Genomic DNA, 19,368 nt, shown 5'->3' with positions numbered 1-19,368 from the left:
CACTGGCCAATTGCTGGCTGGGGGAACACGCACATTCGTTTTAGTTATGATGGTAGTAGCAGCAGAAAGGAAAGGAAAAGCAGTGCACGAAAACGAGCAAGAGAGGATAATTTAAATTCTCTTTCTTTCTTTCCACACATCGTATTTTTTATATAGCTTTCTGAAAATTATTTGTTATACACCATAAAATGTAAATTTCAGTTTAACTCTTATTACAACACAATTAATTGGTCCTGTAAAGAACCGTTTATTGTTTTATTGCGGGAGCATAATTCAGACGCACTCCCCGCGGACACGGTGAGCCACAAAGCACTATTTTGCATCCTCGAACAAACCGACCAAGTAGGCATCGTTGGCTTCTCGGGGCATCATTACGACTGAGCTTTGTAAGCGTGGCTCGATTTTGCAGTCCTGCACAATCTCACGACCCAGACGCTGGAACGATAGCCTACTCTGATGCCCTTTAGTTGGGGCGAAATTCTTGCAGGTCGACAGTTCCTGATCGGGTTGCGATGAGTCACCAGTAGCTGGGGCACTTTTTCCGCCGTCGTCATTGCCAACTGCTTTCCTTCGGTGGACTGGCTACTTGCTAGTGCTTGAACGAATACGAATGATGAGAAAAACCGACCGACAGATATTTATATAATCGCGCTAATATGCACTACTATCGCTTTCTCGCTCGTTCTCGTGCCGTGCATGAGCCTTTCCTTTCCGTCCGGCTTCTAATGGCCTAACCAAAGGAATATGCCGTCTTTCCCCCACCAACTGCTCTCGTCAAGCAACCCAATGCGAATAACCATAGGAACAAACATGTAGTGGACCTATATATAAACTTTTCATTATTTTATTGTTCGGTTGGTCCACCATTTTGACGGCTCTGTGCGGGATGGGCTGAAAATTTTCACTTTTCCGAGTCGTTTTCGAAAGATTTTTCAAAACACATTTTTTTGTTATTAGTGCATGTTATACATACTTCAAATTTTAATACAGCATAGAGGAACATATTTGCAACAAATTGGCCTAAAAATCAAATCATTCTGTTAAGTATGATAAAAGTTATTAACGTTCAAAATCTGACGCGGCGCCGCAGCCGATATTTTGAAACGGGACCCCTATATTGAAAGCTTAAATGTATTCTACATTAAAAAGGAACGAATTTTTTTTTATTGAAACGATAAATAAATTTTATTGAATTCAATAAAAAATATTGTTTTCCGACCAATAATTTTATTTATTGAATTTGACCAATATTTGTATTGAACCAACAAATCTTTTTCTGCGTGTTATATTCAGAAATTGAGTCAACAGAAGTTTTAATACTTTGAAATGTGTCATAGCTCTTCAGTTTGTACGAGATAATAAGAACTATTATTCAGGACGAATATTCAGCCAAAAAAATTAAATGTTTTTCTAACCACTTATGTGAAAACAGGTTCATTGCACTAGGTACTTCCATTTCACCACATTGCAAAGAGCAGCAGAGATTAAAGTGGAAAGTCGTTTCAGATTGCTTTGGAGAGCACATATTATTTTCAACTTCTACATTTTCTCAAGTTTTCCCTTCTTTCTTTTCTTTTATCAAAACAGAAACACTTCCCGGTTGCGATTAAAAGTATCACCAAGAAAAGCCTCGCCAAATCGCAGAGTCTGCTAGGGAAGGAGATTAAAATCCTGCGGGAGCTCAGTGCGCTGCATCACGAGAATGTCGTCACACTGCTGGCCTGCACCGAAAAGGATCACAACGTCTACCTGGTGATGGAGGTGAGTACCGAGCTGATAGTTGTTGTACATATTATCAGGGAAAATGAAAAAGCGACCCCCCCTTATTCCCTGTGTTTTGTTATTAAATGGCATTTTGCCTAGTAGTTATCTTCTCTTCTCGGCCGGCAATCATGTTGAATGAAAAGACATCGCACACGTGAAGTAGACGGCTTTGTGTGCCACCGTTAACTTTTCCCTGAAAGGATTATATTATTTTAAACTTGTGGACAGGTGTGCTCTATTCTACCTGCTGGTAGTTCGGTCTGTCGTCGGCACTGTCTGATATAATGGAAGGATTTTTTTTTCATACTCAAGCACCGGAAGTTAATTTTCTCAGTCGCTTTTTGTCCGCAGCCATCCTGCCGAAGCTCTCGTCTAAAGGCAGGAATTGTTATACAGAAATTTATCATGTCACATTTGGTTTGCTGATTCCATCTTTTAATCGCTTTTCGAATGTGAAGAAAACTTTGAAAACTGTGCTCAAGCTACACGGTGACTAGCCTTGAATGGCCATGGAATGAGATCAATGTGTCAAGCGCCCGGCGCGATTAAATTAGATTAGCACCGTCCAGAAGCTGTTGATGTTTACGATGATAACGATGGTACGCTAGTGCTTTACACACACACATTCAACGGAAATATCATCAAAACACAGCTGAATGGTGTCTGGGCCTATGTTTGGTAAACATCGTCCCTCGTTCGATTCCCGGTGAACTGACCCGTGCTCCATGATAACGTAAAATCAGATGAATACGTTGTACATACGTGGATAGATCATGGTCGCTGAGTATTTCGTTCGAATTTCAACTAACTAGAGTACAAAAGTTGCTCCTCTGCAAACGAAATGAATTAATCGAGCGCGGAAATCGAATTCCGCCTGTCAGTTGTGAGGCATTAGCACACCTGTGCTTTCTGAAAGGTAACCATTCAGTTTACCTACTTTTTCACACACGCGAACGGGACGGGAACCCGAGCAGTTAATTAGAATAGCTGTTTGGTCAATGAAACCTGTCTGAAGGACGAAGAGCGATGTACGTTGTTTGGGAGTAAGGGGAACGTAAGGTTACCTTCTGGAAGTGTGGGTGTGTGTATGTTAGACTAGGTATTTCTGTTATGACAATTGTATTGGCAAATAACTGGGGGTACCATAGAACTAGAAGTACTCCATTTACCGTTATATTGATTGATACATAGCGATGAGATTTGATAGTATTTAGCAAACTGACTTATTCAAGATTCTTTGAAAGATTTATTAGCTAACGTTATTATTATAAGCCATACAAAAGAATGTTATGATTTGTATCCGGTAGGCTGGATTAAAATGAAGTTTTAGAACAGACCTAATATTCAAACTTCGAACTGTTCCAGATGGTGAAGTCACCTCTCTGGCGTCGGTGATAGGCATTTAGTGCAGAGGCCGACAGAAAATAAATAAAAAAACTACAAGGGGCAGCCCTATGGGGTTGCACGAGCTGTAGACGTAGGACTATACTACTTAATGTAAAATATTTTTTTTCTTAGTACATTTATAGTAATAACTAGCTAATACCCATCGCGCGTTGCTGCGGTCAACGAAATAGGAGGAAAACACAATTTGTTCCGAAGTGCCATCTGGCGGGTAGATAATCCTCAACCAATAGCACACAAACACGCTCCAGAACAAATGCCTACTATGTATAAATTTTGACGGCAATCGGTTAAGCCGTTTGGGAGTCCATAAATCATATATATACAAACATTGACTTTTATATATATAGACTAGCTAATACCCATCGCGCGTTGCTGCGACACTATGCGAAATAGGAGGAAAACACAATTTGTTCCAAAGCGCCACCTGGCGGGCAGATAATCTCCAACTAATAGCACACAAACACGCCCCATACCAAATAGCTACTGTGTGCAAATTCTTACGGAAATCGGTTAAGCCGTTTGGGAGTCTATAAATCATATACATACAAACTTTGACTTTTATATATATATATATATATATATATATATATATATATATATATATATATATATATATATATATATATATATATATATATATATATATATATATATATATATATATATATATATATATATATATATATATATATATATATATATATATATATATATATATATATATATATATATATATATATATATATATATATATATATATATATATATATATATATATATATATATATATATATATATATATATATATATATATATATATATATATATATATATATATATATATATATATATATATATATATATATATATATATATATATATATATATATATATATATATATATATATATATATATATATATATATATATATATATATATATATATATATATATATATATATATATATATATATATATATATATATATATATATATATATATATATATATATATATATATATATATAGATAGATAGATAGATAAATCAAATATATTTCTTACGTATGGTTTAATCACAACTAATCAACATCGAATATTACATATTGAACCAAACTTTCTTGGTTATCAGGTCATTTCATTTGTAGTAGGTGATCGAATCCGATTAAACTTATTTAAGAAGATCTGAAGAAAGAAGATAGAAAACTGTGACCGAACTAATATCTGGAACTAAATCTTTATAGCATAAGATTAGCTTTTAAAAACTTTTCGATTGTGTGTGGTAAAAAATCCGGACCAGTGAAGAGAAATCAAATTTTAGACAATATAATCACATTTCATGTATAGATCAAGCATTCTAGTTATATTTTGCCATTATTGTAACTTTCCTAAAGTACGCATACAAATATAGCGAATGCAGTGGTCTTAATCGTATATCGAAACTATAAATCTACAAGAATCGAAAAAAAAAATGTTATATATGGACAGGATGCGTTTTTGCAACGGTTTTCAAGTGGCAGTGTATTCATTCATAAATATGCTTTGTATTATGTACCTATTAGTAGAACCAAAATACTATAGGCTGAGTGAAAATGAATCACGTGAAGGGGAAATGAATCAATGAATTGATCGAACGCAAATAATAAACTTTCGTTGTGCAATTTAGTAACAAATTAGATCTACCTACCTACACATTCACCTCAAACATTAAACCCAAGCGCACAAAGCAAAATGAATCAACGCTGATGATGATGGGTAGAGCGAAAGAGACAACCAATACCACGACACTATGTTAACTGGAAGCTCCGAAAACTGGAGCTCGCATGTACAAACTATTTTGTGTACGAATAATTATACATAAAAGTGTGCTGGAAACGAGCACAACACAAAAGATAGCATAGTGTTTGAACGGCAAGCACAGTCGCATTCACTGGGTAGCGTACCTCCACAGGCAGTGTAACGGACTTCTAACTCAGCTGCACTGGCTGTGAAAACACACAGCGCAGTGACCTGCTTCGTCTGTCGCTCAACAGACAACTGAGCTGCTCTGGCGAAATCCGTCCGTTTAAATAGTCGATGATGACGTCATTCATAGAAGCGTAGCGCGCTAGGTACACAAATCTGTCGTGCTGGACTAGGGAAGCGCTATCTTCTGTGTGTACATGCGCGATATTTTGACTAGGTTGCTTATTATTTAAATTTTTAATGCCATGATATCAAAAAATACAAAACTCCCCCCTCCCCCATATAATGCTACGTCATTTATGGATGGTCCCTAAAATCTCAGTTTCTTGCACAGAGCATGGTCCTTATAAGGACAAAGGTTTTCAAATTCGTTAAAGATGAATACAGTATTCGTGTAAAGGTAGCTCCAGATCCGAAATCCGGTAATAACCAGAACAGCAATTCTAACCAAAACATTTCAAATCTCACTCTTTAACAAGAGCTTGAATCTGCAACTCAAGAACTTTCCTGTATCAATACTCCGGTCTCTGAATTGTTTGACATGGGATATACAAATTATAAAGCTAAAGAGCTAACGCTATTCGAACGAACAGGATAAGAAGACTATTAAGCCAGCTTCAACTAAACGTGGACGTATTTTGTTGTCATCAGCAAATATTTACATTAAAAGTCTTTCGCGTCTTTCTGATAAAAAATTCAATATTTTAAGTTTTCGAAATCATCTTTCAAACAAATTGATAAAAACCTATAACACTTGAAATGCATTTTTATAATTACATTGAAAAATGGACTCTATATTTGACAATGTAACATAATCTCCATGATTTTCTTATTTCCCGCGATCCCGAGAAATCCCGAGAAATTCATTCATTTCACGTTTCCCATAAGATTGATTACCGGCAGTGGCGAAACCCAAAAAAAAAAATTCGGAATGTGTTAAAAATTTCGATTTTAAAATGAACATTGTGCAATACGTTATACGTAAAAACATTCATTTATTGAGAATTAGTATTTGTGGCTAAATCTAGTTTGAAAATATTTTGAGTTTTAAACTAATATAAAATTCAAGCTAATTTAAAATTTCGTAACAGGTTGAAAATTTTCGGGAGGGATCCATCACTGTCCCGAGAACTTATGTGCTAAAGATTTCACCAAATCGCCATGAAAACTGTGCTGTTAACATCCGTCGTCGGAAGCGGTGGCCCCTCGCAAGCAAACCTGTGATTCACTCGTTTGCCCAGATTACTCAAACACACTGCATTAGGTGGTCAATATGATTTATTTATTCATTCCATTACGTTGTTAATATGTAGCGAGAAAGAGGACATAAGTTTACCTCCCTCTCGAAGGTTGATGGGATTGACGGTATTGTAAACATCGTCAAGCCACAATAGATTCAATAGAGTTATCTAAATATAAAGACTTTCGCTCTTTTTAGTTTCTATTTGCACCAAGTTCTACTACTAGAGGTTAGTTAGTTCTCATGTTAATAATCCACCAATCATTATGATTATTCAGAAATTTATTTATATAAGAAGCCCGCTTCAAGATGTTGATTACAATACGCCTCGATAGTGGTGTATCGAGGAGGCCGGGAGGGCTGATATAAGCCTTTTTCTGTTCTATACCTTTCCGCTATTTACCCGCTCATAACCAACAATCAACCAGTAGCAAAAAGATAATTGAGAAAGGATGTGCTATGTGTGGTGGTTGGCTATTCAAGTATTAGTAGAGTTTGAAGTACTAATGTATATCTTTCATGTCATGATAATAACTTCAGCTGTATGTTGTACCTGTCTAATCTATTACGTCTCTCTTATATTGTCTTTTATTTCTTCTTTTCGAGTCCTATACTGCCATTCTACACCCGTCTTCAGCTGGGTCAGCAAAGATGGTGATAGTGAACGTCTTAACACTCACACATTCTCCAACGCGGTCTCAAGCGGGAACCTACAAAAATGCCCTAGCGCACGCGATTACGAATCGGTCACGTCCGGAAGTCTATCCTTGATCCTAGAAGCCTAGGTCAATGCTTTCAGCTGGACCAATTAACAAAATACGCTCATACTTATTAGACAACACGTCTCATGGCGACATGACCGAGAACCCTATCGATATAGAGTGAGATCCCACTCTCTGCCAGAATTCTAAGCGAACCGAAAATTTAATATCAGACTCACGGTTCGCGCAACCATTCAAGATCACACGCAAATATGTTACAAAATCATGTAAGCATACAAACGTTAGAGCCCCTCGCGATTTTCTAAGAAACCTACGCCCACTAACTCGCAAACATGATTATACCCCGGTGATAAGGTGAACGTCTCAGCACTCATAAACTTACCAACGCGATCTCAAGCGTCATCCTACAAACTCCCGCGCTCGCACCATCGTGAATCGGGATCGTCCGGAAGTCTCTATCCTCGGTACCAACAGTCTAGGTCCATGTTAATTAATAAAAAAATAAAATTGAAAAATTAACAAAAAATAACTCCCATATCCACTAGGCAATAGGTTCCATGGCGACAGGTGAACCCTAGTGATATGGGGTAACTCACTCCCTGTCAGAATGTGATCCGTACACCGAAAACTAAATACCAGAATGACGGTCCGCGAATATATGAATGGCCGCAGGGTTTCAAAATCGAATTTATACACGTGAAGTCACACACACGCGACAAACACGTAAACATTCGAACGCTTAAGCCCTTCACGATCATCGCAAACGCGGGATCATGAATCGCTCACGTACGGAAATCTTCAGCCTTCATTCTACCAACTTAGGTCCATACATTCAGTTGGACCAGTCAAAAAAATAAAGCTCATATCCACTAGACAACACGTTCTACGGCGACATGACTGGGTACTCTAGTGATAAGGAAGAACCCACTTTCTTCTGGAATCTGAACCGTACACAAAAAATGAAGTATCACATTTAAGGTCCGCGCGCGATCATTCTAGAACACGCGAATATGCGAAAGGCAAACGGTTATACAATAAAATTTATACACGCGAAGTTACATACTCGTTAGCACACGCGACATACAAACGCACACGCGATCGAGCACGTTAACGTACAAATGTTCGAGCCCTTCACGATTATACACGCGATCGCGAGTCCCTACGACCGCACATACCTGAACCGTACAATGAATATCACATTCAGCATCACGGCCCGCTACAATTGGCCTAAAGTAGTGTTTTGGTGGGTGCCATTCGCCTGTCTCGTCTGCAAATTGTAGTATGTGATTCTGACGAGGAGCCCTTCCGAGAACCTAGCTCTACAGCCCCCAGTAGGACAAAAAATCTTCAACTTTACCTAAAGTTTGCTTATTTTTAATCTAATCGTGTTCAACATATTACTTCACAACATAATTTTAATCTACTATGATGAGAAGAACCTAAGCATTAGCACGAGCATAATAACCGTAAAAGTCATAGTCGAATAAATTTCGAAATACCCATAACGACGCCGACCACGTCATGGGTGAAGGAAAGGAATGTTAGTGTAACAAACGTCGTTATAGAGACCGTGTATTTCCCTATACCTCCTTATTGGTTACAAAAATGTGATTTTGTTAGTGCAATTGGGAAAAGAGTGACACAAATTTAGATTCTCCCTGGTAAGTGATACGATCCACACATCTTTTGGAAGTGTCATCACGCGTGTCCCCATCCCCTGGGTAGCCCACAAATACGAATTTATTATAGATTTATCGTTTTCTGAGTTAACTCGAAAGTTCTCAAACTGTCGGGAATATTACTAAAGCTTTATTGAATCAAAATTTGTCTATTGTTAGTAGTGTTCTAGTGAAAAACCTTTGCAATGAAAATGCTTTGTATATTTTTAAAGTTCATTCCATCCACAATATTCATTATATTAAATCAGAGTCACTCCAAGAATAATAGGCACATTTTTATATCCAATTACCGACAATATGCTCTTGTTCGAGAACATACGAATAGCACACTGAAACATTTATTAAATATAAATCTATTTACTGTGGAATGCTAATAGTTCACTCAAACAGAAACATTTGCATAAATTAGACCACCTAACAGCCGAGTCTGTTGTTAATTATCACAGTTTCCAGTCACAACAGATAGTCGTAACGCACGCATCAGGTCGACCAGCACCGGTTTACCAAAATGTCGTCGTCCTCTCCAGCAGCAGCAGCAGCACAACAGCTGATGAACGGAGAGGAACACTAGCTACAACAGGGTGCCTACGATAAAGACGCTGTTTTTTTTCAAGATCAAATCTAACATTTATAAATAAATACGCTCTTCACCGATTCTGATAGCAATAACCCCTTCATATACGGTCGGTGTTCGGCGTGTACCGTTTATTGCCTCCTCCGGTGTCCTTGAGGGCGCGCGCGTGTGTTGCGGCATTCTGAGTTTATTTACTAACTCGAACTCGATCGGCGCAACACCACAGAACAGGCTTCCGCAAACGCAGTACTGTTAGTGAGTCTAGGAAAAAAACTTGTAGGGTGATTGTCCCTTGATGCTTTTCAGCGCCTTTATAAATTGTATCCATTTAGGCCCATTTGAACATATTAGTTCAATCGGAAGGAGTTTTCGCTTCACTCAAACGCGAATATTTTTCGTTTTTCACTACAGGTTTAATGCTGTACTTTGAATCAAATCACTCATTTCAGCGAAATCCATTTATTCTACGTCCAGTAGTCATTGACATAGTGCGACTAATTAGTTGAATAAGGGTTCACCTACCCTACCTAAGCGTATACTGCTAGACACGTGTTAGTAGTGTTCTACAACGGCACATTCTCTGGTGGGTGGTTGGTCAACAGCGTTCGTGGAGGGGTGTACTCTTGAACAGAAGTGCGGTTATTGGATTCACTTCTATATCCCCCTTGGGATTCAATCCTGTCGGTTGTGTGTAGTCGGTCTTATGTTTATTCCGTTTATTAGTGTTGACTATAATTAGAAGCACTTAGAATTGGAACTAACAGTGTCTGTTTGTGGGACCGGTTATAGGCTAATGGTAGGCGGTTGGAGCGGTGAGTTGAATTTCTTACAACTCCTTAGGGAGTTCCAATTTCAATATTGAAGTAATGAAGTAGTGGAAAAAACCATCATTTAAACTGCTATTGCTTTTGGTTTAGGCAAAATATGCTCACAAAAAACAAGTGAGGGTAACTGGGCAATAACCATTTTTAATATTATGTGTACAACTTAAGTAATTGCGCTGTATTTTATTGGATTCCGCTGAAGCAGTGATTCTAGGGACTGTTTCAGTTAATGGTGGAAAATTAAATTTTGATATATTCGTTGTCTTCGTTGCCTAAAAATATTATTCCAATAATACCCATCAATTTATACTGTCGTCGATTAAAATATATAAATAAAATATTTTAGAATTTTGTTGAGTATCCTCAAAACTACGAGATAAGTATATCTATTTGTATCAAAATTAGTTTTTTGTGTTCCTTGACCCCAAACGTTTTTAAAGAAGAATTGTTTTGAAACCCTAACACGCGCTAGAAAAAATGAAAATAAAATAAAATGAAAATAAGACGAGTGAAAGCAAGAATTTTTTTTAATCTAAAGATTTATTTGAAACGGCTCAATGCGTTAGCACAACTGAGCCGTGGGTCTTTCAATTTTTTACAATAAGTAAAAATAAAATAAAATGCTAAGAACGTCGGTCTTCCAGATCTTGTTGACGCAGTTTGCTGTTGCGTGTTGTGATACTTTTCCTTGGCGGTGAAGCCACTTGGGGGTCATTCAGTCTGCCTTCTCTCGCGTTATCGTTCCCGTCCATGTCATCATCGGTACTGCTTTCTTGCTGTTCACGATCAGAGGTTCTTATTTGTTTCTTGTTCTTACGGGTCACTGTTGTAAATCCGTCTTCATCGGTATTTTCTTCTTTATTGTCGTGGTCGTTGTACCTGCATTATTGGTTAATTGGATCGTTGTTTTGGGTTTATCTGAAGGTGTTAGTGGCTGCTTGTTAGTGGCTGTAGTAGATGAGTTTTGACTAGTTGCTTCGGCGCATATTTTTCCGCAGTGGGTTGTATGGTTATAGAATTGGCATGTTGGGGTCTGCCCGGGATATGTGATTAGCCTTGTTTGCTTATAGGTCACGCCATCCTTCGGAGAATTGCATTCGATAGTCATGTAAGAAGGTATTGGTTTAGTCACTCGCATCCTCACAATACGAACGCCGTTGGGAATGCCGGTGAAAAAAATTCTCCAGGTGTCATTCGTAATAGATTCTACTTCTCCATATTGCGACATGATTTGTTTGATGTAATCTTTCTTAGTGCGCGAGGCCAAATCATGGATACGCACGTCCACCATGTCGTTTTCCATATGCACCGGGATCTTGATTCTGATGTTATTAACCTCGCCCTCGTGTTGCATGTTGTTCTTTTCAATGAAGTTTTCTGCCTGTGCTAAACTTCTAAACGTGATCAAAACACAGTTTTAACGTGATGTAGCTGAATGTACGTAACTTCAGCGAGATTAAGCTACATTTTAACTTTAACTAATTGCTCCACTTCTTGAACTGTGGGTCTAACACGAGTTTTATTAAAGTTGATCGAAATCGTGTTATCCCGTAGCACGGGCATTTTTGTTTCATTTGGCAAACTCATTTCACTCCGCAGCCCGGGGAAACAGAATATTGTTTGTGCACTGATATGATATGAACTGCTTGTGCGATAGGCACCGATCGGCTTGTAGGTAGAATTGGCTGTTTCACTTGTGTGGGACGATTTTTAGCTTCTGCTCAGGGCGAGATGTGAAGACAAACTGAGACCAAGAATATTTAATTAAAAACATTAATAGCCTTAGCACAAAAATGGGTTGAAAAGATATACCACTTTTGTCTTGAGTGGAAAAATATTCCATTTTTATCCTAAAAATGGTTTCAGATATTATTTATCCGTCCCCAAGGTTGAGGGGTATTGCAAACATCATCAGGCATATTGCGTGCATCAGCGCTAAAGAACAACTGCTTTAAGATGGTTATTGCATTACGCCTCGATAGTGGTGCAGAGAACGAGAGGGCTTATGCGCCTTTTTTATGTTCTATGTTTCTTCATACTCTGCACCTGCGCATACAAACGCTCAACCACTGGTCTGTGCGCAGAAGGTGGCCGACGTTTGCGGTGGGTCGACGTGCATTGACTTTTGCTGTGTGTCGTGTTTGAGAAATATTGTTCCACAATTTAATGGCGGTATTCGTGGACGGGGCTTACAGTGGGAGTCATTGTTTGTCCATTTATCGGTCGAATTCGTCATCGTGCATATACTAGTTAAATTAATTTAATAATTGAATTAAGTTAATAAATACATAAGTAGAAACTTATTAGTTGTCGCTTTGTAATAATCGTAGTTTTTCGTACTAGTGTACAATTGTTATTTGCTAGTCGTATGTCTATCTATGTATGTGTTCGCCTGAGTATTTATGGCAGTTGGGTCATGGAATGGATGTAGAACTTGCGTGATATGATAGAATAGTAGCTAATACTTCTGGTGATCAATTTGTGCATTTGGTTCTATTCATTAGGGAAAGTCGAATTGGATAAATTAGGGTATAATAATATAAGTAATATTCCCGGCCAGCATAGCATGATGAAGGTCTAACAGCATGCAATTGTCATTAATGGTGAATATACAACATTTGCTGCATTTGGACGAGTTTGATTGCATGTTACATGTGTTTTTCTATTCTACTTCGCTAGTCTGTTTCATTTGTACATCTATTAGTTTGCTTTTCTATTATTGATGTATACCAAAATAGTATCGGTCAATTTATACACTTCTAATCAAGCTCTTTACAATATTTTTTCTTTATTCGGCATGTTATGATTCCTATTATTAATATATCTCTACTATACACTATCTGTACTCATATAGGTACAAACGCTCGGGGCCTTCGCGATAACACAAGCCTGGTCACAAACGCGACCATGCAATTGCTATAGTCCACAGATACTTACGCCCGCGATTTCGCCTACATGAAAAAAAAACCCGGTAGTTAAGTAAACGTAGCATCTTTAAACTTCCAAACGCGGTCTCAAACATTAACCCACCACTCGCGCGATCATGAAGCGGTCACGCCCGGAAGTCTTATCTCGGTCCTAGCAGTCTGGACTGATGTCTTCAGTTGAACCAATCAAAAAGTGACGGTCATATTCACTAAACAACACGTTCCATGGTGACATGACCTGGAACTCTAGTGATATGGGGTAACGAACTCTCTTCTACCATCTGTACCATACACTAAAAATTAACCATCAGACTCACGGTTCGCGCGCGACCAAACAAGAATAAACACTACATCATTATAAAATCGAAATTATACACGCGAAGTCACATACACTTGACAAACACGTTAATATACAAATGCTTGAGCCCTTCGCGACCATCCACGGCACCTACATGCGCGATCTCGTAAACATGGTAACATCCCGGCGATAAAGCTCCTATAAATTTTCAAACGCGGTCTCAAGCGTGAATCTAAAAACTCCCGCGGTCGCACGATCATGAATCGGTCACTTCCGGATGTTTCTATCCCTGATATCAGCAGACTAGGTACATACATATACATTTTTTTGTAAGAAATGTAAAAAAGAAAGCTCTCATATGCACTGGACACCACGTTACATGGCGACATGAACGAGGACTCTAGTGATATAAGGTAACTTACTCCCTGTCAGAATGTGAATTGTACACTGAAAACTAACTATCAGAATGAAGGTCCGCGTGACCATCCAAGAACGCACGCGTATATAGGAATGGCCACAAGGTTACAAAATCCAGTCTTGTACACGCGAAGTCACATGAACGCGAGCACACGTGACAAACACGTTAACACACGAACGCTTAAGCCCTTCGCGATTAACAACGCACACCTACGTTCGCGATCGCGCAAACTTACTAACACCCCGGTAATAAAGAGAACGTTTTAGCACTTACGAAGTTTCAAACGCTGTCTCAAACGCGAACCTACAAACGTCCGTTTTCGCGCGCTCATGAATCGGTCACGTCCGGAAACCATTACTCTCTGTCCTAATAACTTAGGTCCATACATTCAGTAGGACCAATCAAAAAATAAAGCTCATATCCACTAGACAACACGTTCCATGGCGACATCGCCGGGAACTCTAGTTATATGGAAGATCTCACTATCTTTTAGCATCTTAGCCGTACACCAAAAATGTATTAAGTATTAGATATACGGTCCGCGCGCGATTATCCAAGAACACACGCGAATATGCGAAAGGCACACGGTTATAAAATAGAATTTATACACGCGAAGATACATACACGTTAGCACTCGCGACATACAAACGCACACGCGATCGAACACGTCAGCGTACAAATGCTCGAGCTCTTCGCGATGATACACGCGATCGAGAGTCCCTACGCCCGCACATACATGAACCGTACAATGCTACAATTGGTTTAAAGCAGTGTTTTATTGAGCGCCATTGCCTGTCTCGTCTGCCAATTTTAGTATGTGATTCTGACGGGGAGCCCTTCCGAGAACCTAGCGCTACAGCTCGAGTAGGATAACTCTCGAAAAAATTAACTTCCTTCAACAAAGCCGGATTGACTAGCAGTCTTCGACAAAGTTGTAGACAATTAAATTATCTTTCTTACTAGCTATAACCCGGTGCGCTTCGCTACACCCATCAGAACTAAACGAAATAGTTTAAATATACCAAAAATAACTAATATTTTTGTTACAAAGAAGAAACTTATTGTAATTCTCGCGGATAGACAATGTTCTTGGTTTGACCACCTGGAGCACAATTAAATAAATTGGTCTGTTTTACTACTCACAATCGTTCGAAATCTCTTGGTAGCAGTCAATCTACTCCTTCATATTTTCTAGTTACAATGGTCGCTTAAATGAAATTTTTCAACCATGGCACAGTTGTGGTGGGTCGATTTTGCGCAGTAACTAATATAATAGGCACACAAAGTTTCATTTACAACACATGCGGTGCACAGTGTTGCAAAACGACGTTTTCACGATCAAAATTCAATGACTCCTGAACCATTGGTTTTGGAGAATGGATTTTTTCGAGGAACTTTCTAGATGTAAATAGACGCATCTTTTGATATAATGAAATTAGGGATTAATCCCCCTAAAAGTGGGATAGAACATTTATTTCCCCAAATAATTTAGCTAGAAGCTCGCGGTCTACTAAAGCTCAACATAGTAACACTAGCGAGATATGTAAGGTTGCTTGAGATAGACCCCTTAAACAATTCTTGTAATATAACTTTTTACGATTACTTTTTATTATTAAAAGTGTCTTCTACAAAATTGTTAAAAGCGATAAAATACACATTTTTTATAACAATGATGAATCTGTAGCTCTTGAAAAAAACAAAGTTTTTGTTATTTTCGAATATTTTTAGTTCAATTTACACCTTAAGCAACTTCCTTAATCGCAAATATTCGTAGATGGCTGTGATTACAGTTGAAAGTACTAACTTTTTTCTTTCGAAAAAATATAAAAATCTTCGTCTGACGGAGACTGCTGGGTAGGTTACGTATAAAACCAATAATCAATATTACCATCTCGTGCTGAAAACCTGGTGAATCGACTGAATTAAATAATTCAACAGGATAATCCATAGATTTATATGCGTAACCGAATTTCCATCGATTTTATTTTGGATGGAGTAGTGTATGAAATTAAAATCAATATACGCAATCGATTAATTCTTCAACGGATTGTATTATATTACAAAATCATGTGGAAATGTTGTGCAACTTGTTGTTGCATCGATTGATATTTTCCCAATTCATATATCTATCTTTTTTTGGCGAAATGACCTGCGAAGGTTAGAGTCGAATTTGAATGACAATATCTCTTCGGGAGTGTTGTCATTCTGCTATCTCAATATCCCCTAGGGGGTGTTGATATATACGCCCCTCTATAAGTGTGAAAAATACTTATATTGTCTATGTTCTCTGCGTCGTTATGTTCTTTATCTCTAACCTTACCATTTCCCCAATCCTTCCGATCATGAAAATGATGAAAAGACAAGTCATGGCCAGGTATAAATCTCCGATCAACATGGGGAACGTGCCATTTAAGCCAGTCGCTACTGATTTCTGATCCCTGAACATTTATTGTAATGCAAATGCTTTCGAAAGTGATGCGCTAAGTGCATCATTCAGCGTTCGCTAATCGAATGAGAAGCATGTGGAAGCACGGTCAGACGGTGCGATAAGCAGACGGCAATCAGAATTTGCATGGCCCATATATTGTTGCGCATAAAAAATTTGTTAATTAACCAGATTTCTGCATTTTGACGGATCGTTTTAGAACGAGCGATTTCCAGTGTCAATAACGACAGCAACATCAAACGGGTATCAGATCCAATCCAAGTTACATTCGTTAATACAACGATTAAAACTTTTTGTCGGAAATATTTTGGGTTGTACTATTTCAAAATAAGTCTTACAGTTCAGAAGTAGCAAGACACGATTTGTTCAGCCTGTTAATAAAAGATTCAGATGGACAATACATGAGAACTTTCTTAGAATTTTAAAATAATTTTTTTTGTTATTTTTTAAAGATGTATAGGCAACCGTTATTTGATTTGACATCCGTGCAAAATCTCGCACGGATTGGAAGCGTTTTTATATTGTCGTCTTTCGTAACAACCCTGGTATTACCTAATTCCCTTGTACTCAGCTCATCTGGATTCGAGATTTGTCCAACCAGATGCAGAGGCGAAAGTTAAGATGTCAATTAACGTAAATAATAAAAAACTCAGCTTCCGATAAGATAAATTATGCCAACCGGGGATACAAAAATTTATTCGGTTAAAACATCTTCTCAAAAAAATTCTCAAATCCTTTTCGTTTCAAACTGAATCAATACACAGCCTCAACCGAGGGCACTATCCCACTAAAATAACTTGAAGCACCTGAAAAAGGTTGAAAATCTTAAGGAGATCTTAAGCATTAGTCACAGTCCACAGTCCTAGTCGTTCTAGAATAAAAGCAAAAAATGGAAAGAGTGATATTCTTTTGTCGTTTGGTGAACGAAAAACTAAATTTTTGCCGTTTACTCTAAAACCGCAACGACACGATTACGTTAGGTACCAAGCTCCACTGAGTGTCGGTAAACCGAATACACCAAACTCATTATTGCGCGGAAAATTCTTGCCACGTGTGCCATTCGCAAAAATCATACTGCATATATCTCGATGTTAAATGTAGACAACGTGTCACTTTCAGAAAACCCTACTACATCGCAATTACAATTATTTCGAGAAATTGCGTACACACCTAAGCCTAGATTGAAGTGTGTTGAGTTTCTTCTCTATGAAATAAGGGCTGCTGATGAAAAATAATAAACGCCCAGCGGGTATGCAATTTGGATACAAAGCTTGTATACAACATTACGTGAAATATTTCGTCGAATGCAGCCACGTTTTCTGATCTACAATCCGAGAAGGTGGTGATAGTGATAAGTAGTAACACGTTATATCACTTTTGTTACAACGGAACATCATTTTCGTCTCAAAGAAAAACTGCCCCATTTTTTCTACCACATGATCAAGTATTTATTTGTAGCTACCTAATTCCCTCCGTTATGGTAAAATTGCCTTTTTATCACTACTATTTAAACGTTCATATAGCGCAAATGAAACCCTAGACTTCGGACAACCATTATTTATCTTGTCCGAGACTTCCTGACTAATGTATGGGAAAGCCTTATGTTATTTAACTAGGAATATTATCGACCTGTGCCGTAATGATCTAAACTGTGACTATATCAAGGGTGATAAGCACTGTGCTACGTTTTCTACTCTCTTCTATAAAAAGTTGTGAAAGGACAGCGTATACAAAATTTAAATTATTTTTTTATGAATACAATGTGGTTTTATAGACAATCGTATTTGCGGGAATATTACATTTTGGTGAAAGATTACGGGGCCTATGCTTAAACTATTAACGAAATTTATCAAATAATAGGCTGTAGTATTCTTGTCATCTCCTATCGCGACATTTGTTCGGTTCAGTTTGTTTCCATGGCGCACATTTTGGTTGTTATCTTCCAGCTAGGAATGTTCCATCTTCTAGTGTGTATCTGTGTGTGTGTGTCCACAAGTGTGGATGCTTACTACTTAAAATCTACTTATCAACTGTTTGTTAAACTTATCGTTCCCTCATTCGTTCATTACCTCGCGTACGTCATTTTAACCTTCGACTTCGCTTGTACTCCATTGATACACTCAGTCGGTCAGTTAGTCAGGCGATGTGTCACACTGTTTCACACCTTTTTATTACGCGCGCGCATCCACTCATAAACTATATTTACAAAAGCGTTTTCGTATTCGTGTATTACATTGCTCTTTTGCCTACTACCATTATACACGTGGTGATTACGGCAGTTCCCGTAGAATTACGCCATCGTGGTTTCTTCTTTTTTTACTACTGGTACTACCCCTGCTTACCCGTTAACATTTACAAATGCGTTTGGTCCGGAGTATTTGCTCAGCAAATCTCTAGGCCCCATTATGTGTTCGTCCTCCTACTTCTGCCGCTGCTGCTCGGCAAGATTTCGCACCTCTCAAAGCAAAGCAGACGACATTCGTAATCTAATACTTTGAAACAATATCGCACACACGCACGCACATTCTATAGTAAATAAACTGACGATCCTTAAACCTTATTCAGAGGAACCTCCTCGGCTGGTCGCACCTGATCCGTCGGTGCAGGCCTCCGTTTGGATCCGCAGATTTTGTTTTTCAGTCCCGTACGCCTACACACGATACCAGCAATCAGAATCAGCACACCGGCTCCGATGATTCCCATCAGCAGTTGTTTCATCGTTTCCGAACTGATCGCGGCGAGCATGGAAGGTTTCCCAGCCTCGGGAGTAGATTCCTTCTTGACGTCGTCGTCGTCGTCTGCTGCCGCCGGGTGAGTGATCGAGGCCGACGAAGGTCCACTGACTGTTGGAGGAGCAGTGCTGCTGCTGGTGGTTTTGGTGGTAGTGGTGGTGGCAGTTCTTGTCGTGGTGCTGATTGTCCTTCGCGATGTGGCTTTGGTCGTGTGTTCCGTAGTACTTTGCATTTCCTCTTTGTTTAGAATGATTTCATTTTCCTCTGTGATCATTTTTCTCGCTGGTTTCGCCGTACTGGTGGCGTCAAGATCATCCGAATCTGGTTCAAAGGAATGAAATAAAAGAAACGTTAAATTCCTGGAAGGACCTATGC

At 38.5% G+C, this 19,368-nt stretch overlaps 2 protein-coding genes across 2 annotated transcripts in view; one reads left to right on the top strand and one right to left on the bottom strand.

Annotated features, from left to right (window-relative positions):
* The window catches only part of LOC131693813 (serine/threonine-protein kinase ULK2), a 112,919-nt gene that overhangs the window by 24,137 nt on the left and 69,414 nt on the right, over nt 1–19,368 (top strand). Inside the window, exon 2 of the mRNA XM_058981957.1 lies at nt 1,588–1,761. Within this exon, the coding sequence (XP_058837940.1) occupies nt 1,588–1,761 (174 nt within the window). The remainder of the gene's footprint in view (nt 1–1,587; nt 1,762–19,368) is intronic.
* LOC131693814 (uncharacterized) overlaps nt 17,676–19,368 on the bottom strand; it is a 34,806-nt gene continuing 33,113 nt past the window's right edge. Inside the window, exon 6 of the mRNA XM_058981958.1 lies at nt 17,676–19,314. Coding sequence (XP_058837941.1) covers nt 18,812–19,314 — 503 coding nt within the window. The 3' untranslated portion in view covers nt 17,676–18,811. The remainder of the gene's footprint in view (nt 19,315–19,368) is intronic.

The sequence above is a fragment of the Topomyia yanbarensis genome, chromosome 3 (assembly GCF_030247195.1).
Source record: "Topomyia yanbarensis strain Yona2022 chromosome 3, ASM3024719v1, whole genome shotgun sequence".
In the NCBI taxonomy this organism is placed as follows: Eukaryota; Metazoa; Arthropoda; class Insecta; order Diptera; family Culicidae; genus Topomyia; species Topomyia yanbarensis.
Note: the sequence above shows the minus strand (reverse complement) of the source record. Positions and strands in the feature narration are given on the sequence as shown.